This window comes from Gymnoscopelus microlampas (assembly GCF_963454915.1).
Source record: "Gymnoscopelus microlampas genome assembly, chromosome: 6".
Lineage (NCBI taxonomy): Eukaryota > Metazoa > Chordata > Actinopteri > Myctophiformes > Myctophidae > Gymnoscopelus > Gymnoscopelus microlampas.
Genome location: NC_139943.1, coordinates 2356562 through 2364913, shown reverse-complemented (window position 1 = coordinate 2364913; position 8352 = coordinate 2356562). Strand labels below are relative to the sequence as shown.

At 44.2% G+C, this 8352-nt stretch overlaps 1 protein-coding gene across 1 annotated transcript; it reads left to right on the top strand.

The window, feature by feature from the left end:
* Positions 1-6463: 6463 nt before the first annotated feature.
* On the top strand, positions 6464-8050 carry LOC311047940 (serine/threonine-protein kinase OSR1-like; the record flags this gene model as incomplete). Its single annotated transcript, XM_084060890.1, has 1 exon — positions 6464-8050. One exon carries the CDS (start codon positions 6464-6466, stop codon positions 8048-8050), a length of 1587 nt encoding a protein of 528 aa, XP_083917016.1.
* Between the last annotated feature and the right edge of the window lie 302 nt (positions 8051-8352).

Below are 8352 nucleotides of genomic sequence, written 5' to 3'. Positions count from 1 at the left end.
CCTACTCATACACTGATCGTGATCAAACCCATGACCATGTGATCCAAAGGTGAAAGCTCTACCGACTGAGCTACCCAGACACAAAGACTTGGCTTGAAAAAGCTGTCGAAGGACCTCAGATGGATCCCTCTTCATGAAAATGCATCAGCTATTGGATCAAAGTCATCAGGTCTGTGCTTCTTTCATGCGTTCAGCAGATGCCATACAGTTTTGTCCTTCCACGGAAAGAGAAAAAGGTCAGCACCTGTTTGAGAAAATATCCCTATATATATCTAAGTTTTTGTATTTATTGATGAACATATGGAAAAGTCTGTTGCCCTAGGTCATTAAAAAGCTACCAAATCACTTTAAAATGTGCTATAAATTGATTCTGTGTATGGTAATTAATACAAATACATGTGCTACAAGCTCATGTGAATGTACATTTATGCAATTTATCGGCAGCCATATTGGAAAATATGCCGCCATATTGGAACCTAATTTTATTTTTTTTATATTACTTGGTAGAAATACCTTCAGAACATATTCTCCTATATTAAAATAAGGGGGAAATCAAAGATTTACAGCCCCAGCAAAGTGATGTAGTCCAAAATGTTGGCCCAGTTGCAGCCATTTTGAAAACTGGTGGTGGCCATCTTGAAATCTTAGGATTTTTGCGTGGCCAGAGGTTGATTATCAATTAGGGTCATATGAAGGACATCTGTGCCAAATTTCGCGCTTGTATCACGAAGTGCTCTATCGTGTATTGAAAACGGCATATTTTCGCCTTACTAAAGGTAGAGGGGCAAAGAGTCGTGAGAGGCGAGCACCAAACAAAAAAAACAGCAGCCTCCGACATTGGAACACACAAACCCCCTACATTTCAGTTCATAAAAGAGGAATCAATCACCATTAAAAAAAAAAAAAAAAAAAACATTCTCAGCGAGAACATTGATATCCAATAAATAGAAACATTTTAAATAATAAAAGAAAAAATCCAGGAAATACTCAATCTCATATCGGAACTGAAGAATTGGAGGTACAATACAGGTGACACCGATATTTCTTTGTCCTTTTTAATAAAAACATATATATTGATAAGGTCATGGAAGTAATAAACAAAGACCTGATGATGTGAGGTGTGACTACTTATTCTTTTCTTCCCAGAAGAAATAAAATGTGAATTATTTCAGGAAAAAAAAAGATTTACAATACATAAGATTCAGAAAAACTAAACAAAAATAAAGATAAACGACCCCCCCCCAACAAAATAATTGAAACCTGTTTGTTTTGATGCATTCCAAACAATTGTACTTCAGCGTTGCCAGGGGCGAGATCACCATTTTCAGAGTAAACTGGCTTTCTATTTCATCTTCGAAATTCCCTCGATATGGGTGAATTTACTCATGATTCATAGAACCGGTGGTTACATACGTAACCTAATGTTTAGTTTTTTTCATATTTTTGTAAACTGGTTCTCAGTTGGCTGTTCGGCAAGTATTAGCGGTAGTAGTAGTAGTAAAAATCATCTTAAATAAAGAAGGGAAAGTTGAAAAGCAAAGTGAAAGGTGTATTTCTTTCTTTCTTGTTGTCGTTGTCCTGGCTTGCAGGAGTTTTGGTTATGGCTGAGGTGGACACAGGACGGGGACTGTGTCACGGCGAGCTGGAGGGCAGTGCCTGGGGACACGAGACAGAAGAGGAGACGGTTAGTTGAGAACACACGACACTAGTCTGTCAAACATTTAAAGCGGTGTGGTCCCCAACCTTTTCTGCATCAGGGACCACTTGACATTTTCAGAGCACGTTCATGTTAATGATCAATCAATCGATTGTGTTCCGGCTTGGATCAATGGTACTTTCAAGTCCCCTATTTTATCGGTATCACAATGAAAACTAATTTTCCCACCAAGGTTTTTAAGAAAAAATACTGCCACTTCTTTTTTTGTACATCAAGTTTCTAATATGAATGTTATTTTATCATTAACATTTAAGTTTTTTTGCCAATTATTTATTGTCATTTAACAAGTTTATTATTTAAAGGTTAAAGTTCTACAATGGTCTCCCCATCTCCAGCTCTTTACTACACAGCAAATACATTTTCAGATGGATTAAAAATATCATCCAATCTGGCCTGGGCCATAGCGTGACGGTCCAAGCACACTAGGCTGCAATGCCTAGGGTTCGACTCCCGTTCCCGACGACCTTTGGTGCGTGTCGCCCCCCCCCCCCCCCCCCCCCCCATCTCTCTCCCCATTTCCTGTGAGCCTACTTTCCCTATCCCTCTCTAAATTAAGGCATTAAAAAGCCCCCAAAAAAGACAACAAATGTGATTTCAATATGCACTCTGTTTGCAGTTCATAACGCACGACCACAAACAGCGGCTGTTGGAAGGAAGCGTTGGCATTTCGGGGGCCGGGGGCCGGGGGGGGGGGGCTTACCTGGTTCTCGAAGGCATCGCATGTGTTCATGAGCTCCATGCGGTACTGTTCCAGCACCACCACGTTGGACAGAGTGGGGTTGAGCTTCCGCGCGCAGTCCTCACAGTGCATTACGCACGTCTTCCTGCTGTTGTTCTCGCTGGTCACAAACAGCAGGCTGAACACCTCCACCTGGAACACACCCAGAGAGAGAGAGAGAGAGAGTTATACCAGGGATTCTCAACCCTTTTCACTTTAACTCTCTAAGACCTGCCTGAGAACGCATCTGTGTGTCATTTTTAGATTTCGTTGAGCTATTCAAAAATAGCAGATCTACAAGCTCATAGCGCGGCACCGAGTGCCGCGCTATGAGCTTGTAGATCTGCTATTTTTTGAAAAATTGTGAACAATTTTGTGCAAATCTTTGAATATATATATATTTAAAGCGAGCATTTTTAACTAAAATGTTATTGCTTCTGGGGATTCTACACATGTCTTCTAAATCAATTTAAAACAGTTTTCTGAAACACTTATGTTGCTATAATATTAGTGTCAGTGTCAAGGAGCCCCACAACGATATGTATTTGGCTGCGGACCCCCATCTCAAAAAATAATGTTCCAGGGACCCCCAGAAGCAAAGATTTGAGTAAAAAATAATTGCTTTATAGATATATATTCAAAGATTTGCACAAAAAAAAACACGATTTAAAAAAAAATAGCACATAGCGCGGCACTCGGTGCCGCGTTATGAGCTTGTATATCTGCTATTTTTGAATAGCCAAAAGTATAAAATATGGATAAAGTGGTTACACAGATGCGTCCCCCGGTCTTAAAGGGTTAAGACCCCCCCGTTTGATATGCATTAGGTCTCGGGACCCCCATTTATTTATTTATTTATTTTTTATCTCTGGGGCCCCAATCTACCTTGTAAAATCCTCAGTGTTAATTTAGAATCAGAATCAAGCTTTATTGTCACCTCGCATTACAAGTAACACGGGTGAAATTCTTAATTGTGCAAGGCCCGATGTTGTAACTTAATGGGTTAGATAGTTAATTTGTGATGATAATTCATTTGGATGATGGACTAAAAGCTGCTAAATTCATACAGTATTATTTACAGTTAAAAGCAGAGTTAAAAAGGTTGATTTCATTTAATACAGTCTATTGATATTGATTCATTTGAGAAACATCGATTGACACTGAATTGTGACTTTTCTATTTGTAGTCTAACAAAGGGTTAACTAAGAAACTACATGTTCCACAATGCTTTGCAGCTAAAACCGGATGTTAGAAAAGACAGGGACAGTGCTGTTGTTAGTGGTGATATTGAGCAATACTAGCTTTTGGGAGCGAATGAATGAATGCTAAATGCTAACAAGCCAAAAGACCGTTTTTGTACCACTTGTATTCCACCTTTTTTTCTTATCTAAAGTACTTTAACTCCATTTTCCGACGTCCTGTCAAGTACTATTGATCGTACTTAATCTACACCCATCAATGCAGTTAAAAAGATAGATAGAGAATAATGGTATATATTTTTTCCTCTGTATTCTTATGTTGATTTTTGAACTGTTTGGTTGCTACTACTGTATATATGTCTATGAAATTAATTCAAGGACCCCAACGGAAACAAGCCCGCAAGGACTTTTTTGGCCGGACCTTTTAGACAAAAGCATTATAAATGTAACTGTGTTGTTTTACATTCTTTTGCCTAATAAACTTTTCAATCAATCAATCAATCAATAGAAGTAGAATAAAGTGCATTAAAAAGAAAGTGGCTAATGTGCATAATAATTGAAGAGTCATGAATGTATGTAAAGGAGAACCCAGATCAGATCAGTGTGCAGTGGCCACAGGTCTGGTGGTATCGCTCCTGATGCTCCTGTATCGTTTGCCTGGCCGTGGGTGCCGCAATGGTTTGAACAGACCATGGCTGGGGTGGTAAATGTCCCTGATGGTACTTCTGGCCCTAGCCATTTAACTCTGAGAGTGTACATGGAACCAAACGGTCCGTTTGGACCCCTTGTCCCCGAACCCTTTTGGTCCGGGGACCCTTGGTTCGCAATCTGATTTGCAAACATGTGTTTCCATGTGGTTGTTTGCTGTTCAGACTTGATCAAACCAATCTGGATACAAGGCCAAAAAATCATATTTCAGTGTGCCAGCCTGAACATAGAAAACTGCAGATGTACATGCTCACAACGCGTCAAATCACGACCACGTTGTGAGCATGTAGATCTGTTATTTTCGGTGCGCGACACGACCGGCCTTGACAGCAGAAGATAGATACTTTGAAAAGCATGTCAGACTCACATGGCACTCGTTGCAGTAGTAGGCCGGCTCGTCTTTGACACGACTCTGGAAAGAGATCTTCTTCCCCAGAGCCACCAGCCACTCGGTGCCGCGCTATGAGCTTGTAGATCTGCCATAGCTGGTGGCTGGTCCCGTAAGATCTGGATGTGTTTGATGGACTGGAGGAGGCAATGTCTGTAGGGACAGGGGAACATGTTACATGGATTACATTACAAGGATTCAAGTTTTAAATATAAATCTTTTTCATGGGGGGCCCTGACACTACATCTTTTCACATTGGGGTACACTGCCAAATACATGTCAATTTGGGGGGTTGACAACAAAACGTTTTAGAACCACAGATTCCAAGGAGACAGCTGTAGGTGAATGGATAGAGTGACAAGTGAGCCGAAGGTAACAGGTTCAAGGCTCGACAACAGCAGCAAGTCAGGATGTCCCTGAGCAAGACATTTCTAACTGCTCCTCTGAGGGCAGACATCAACTGGGTAAAGCTGAAAGCTGCATTTCCCTCAAAGGATCAAATAGGTATTATTATTAGGAGTGAAATGGTTGTGTTTTTTTCACCCCAACTGCACAGGACAGCAATTTTATGTCTGTTTACATGCACGTTATTTTCAGTGATGGAGACAAACCGCCTGCTCAAGCTCACAAACCGTCTGCACAAGCTCACACCACGTGTGAGCTTGTAGCTCACGTGACTACACTACTACTCTACACCAAGTATCTTTGCTGAAAATAGCCAATCTCCAAGTTCACATCGTGGCGTATTGTGGGCTTGTAGATCGGTGTTACCTTGTGAGCTTGTAGTGTGTGAATGGGTGAACGTAATGTACATTGTAAAAGCACTTTTCATGACGGCGCTATTGGGAGTGGCATTCATGACATGACGTCACTGGTGGTGTCACTGCGCTATATTATATCTGGAGGAGGCACAGAAAGTCTCCACCCACTCATTTCATTGAAGCTCATGTAGAGCGTCCTCCACTCTGGCTCCTCAGTATCGGGGAACTGGTTGAGAGAGTGTCAATGATTGATAGTCTCACGATAATCCATACTCTGCGCTCTTTAGGTACCTCCATAACACTATATAGTGTGCACATCAAAGAACAAGACAGCAGAAAACTCTTATTTTCCTGAATCGAATATTTTACAAAAGGTCGCAGTGGTTCCGAAGTAATGTTTGTTCATAAGCTGGTACCCATGGACCCATTGACTTCAATGCATTCAGTCGAACGTTTGGCTCCACTTTGCCCCCCAGTGTGACAGATGTGCCAGCTGGAATTGCTGGGCAGAGATTTTAGGTTGATGGGTTTGGTGACCATTATCATGGGCCCAAATCCCACGTCATGAACTACCTCCATGCTCACGCCCGTGAGTCGAGCCCATTGGTCGAGCCCGCTTTGATCACTCATGTATGTTTTGGGCCCAGACCTGCAGTACCACAGTTGGACACTTGTCTTCACCTTTTGCTTCAAAAAGCTCCCCCGATCCTGGGGCTCGGGCGGTGTAGGCCATGGGCGTGGTATTCATGACATCACTGTGGAGGTGTAGGCCATGGGCGTGGCATTCATGACATCACTGTGGAGGTGTAGGCCATGGGCGTGGCATTCATGACATCACTGTGGAGGTGTAGGCCATGGGCGGGGCATGCATGACATCACTGTGATATAGTAGGCCATATATAGCCGGTGTGCTGGTCGGTGGAGGACAGTAGCACGCAGCAGCAAGCTGGTTATTTAACATAATAACATAACATGGAGGACCACGCCTTCTCCCATTCCTGGCCAATCAACAAAGATGATTATATTCTCAAAGAGGTGATTGGGAGCGGTGCCACAGCTGTGGTCCAAGCAGCATACTGTGAGCCCAAAAAGGAGCCGGTGGCCATCAAGCGTATCAACCTGGAAAAGTGTCAGACCAGCATGGACGAGCTCCTGAAGGAGAGCCAGGCTTTGAGCCAGTGCCACCATCGGAACATCGTCTCTTATTATACCTCCTTTGTGGTGAAGAACGAATTATGGTTGGTGATGAAGCTACTCACCGGTGGCTCCGTATTGGACATAATCAGGCATACCATCGACCGCGGTGAACACAAGAACGGCGTGATGGACGAGGCCTGTATCGCCACCATCCTCAAAGAAGTCTTGGAGGGGCTGGAATACCTGCATAAAAACGGGCAGATTCACAGGGACGTGAAGGCCGGAAATATTCTTCTTGGCGACGATGGCTTGGTGCAAATCGCGGACTTTGGCGTGAGTGCCTTCTTAGAAGCTGGCGGAGACATGACCAGAAACGTGAGGAAGACATTTGTGGGTACGCCTTGCTGGATGGCCCCAGAGGTCATGGAGCAGCTGCGGGGTTACGACTTCAAAGTTGACATCTGGAGTTTCGGTATTACAGCCATTGAACTCGCCACCGGCTACGCGCCCTATTCCAAATACCCCCCCATGAAGGTGCTGATGCTGACCCTGCAGAATGACCCTCCCTGCCTGGAGACGGGCATCAGTGTCAATGATAAGAACATGGTCCAGAAATATGGCAAGTCTTTCAGGAAGATGATCGCCCTGTGTTTACAGAAAGCCCCGGAGAACAGGCCTACTGCTGCTGAATTGTTAAAGCACAAGTTCTTCCAGAAAGCCAAGACCAATGAGTACTTGGAGGAGAAGCTTCTGCAGATGGGTCAGACAATGTCGGCCCGAGCAAAACTGGTGCGTCGTGTGCCCGGGTCCAGCGGTCATCTCCACAAGACGGAGGACGGACAGTGGGAGTGCAGCGACGACGAGCTGGACGAGGAGAGCGAGGAGGGGAGGGCCGCGGTGGCGGCACTGCGGTCGCCCAGGTTGAAGGACGTCGGCGTGAACATGAATGTGAATGAGGAGATTCTCCCGCCCACAGATGACGACCCAGGTCCGGTTCCAGCCCGGGGGAGCACTGTGAATGCTGACCAGACAGGGGAAGAGGTTCTACCACAGGCCCCGGCTGCACAGGATCCGGCAGAATCAAACGACAACGTCCCCATCAACCTCGTGCTGAGGATGAGGAATACAAAGAAGGAACTCAACGACATCAGATTTACGTTCACGGCTGGCAGAGACTCGGCTGACGGGGTGGCTCAGGAGTTGGTGTCGGAAGGTCTGGTCGATGGTGATGACGTAGCCATCGTTGCCGCCGCTCTGCAAGAGATTGTTGACGATCCTGAGAACAACAGAACTGTGACCTTTCAACTGGCATCAGACTTGGATGAGGCTGAAATTCCCGATGATGTCAAACTTGTGGGATTCGCCCAGCTCTTCATTGTACAAGACACTTGCAGTACAACACATGAACCCAAGCGTCCCTAATTTGGTCTTAAATAGCCAAACATTCAGGCAAACAAAAAAGAATGCAGCCAAGTGTAGACCCCTGGGGTCCAAGTATGTAGGGTTTTTATTTAAGTGATATTTCTTTGTTACAATAAGTGATTAATAGCTCTATATTCCACTAGTAATCATTGCTATTCAGTAATTTTCCCCGTCTCTAGCTCTTCAGTTAACAGAAAGTACATTTTACACAGGATAGCTGTAAAGAAGGCTTTCATATCATACTTGCCAGCCTCAGTCATAACGGATACCGCCGCAAGCTAGACCGTGTCACAGGATGCCCG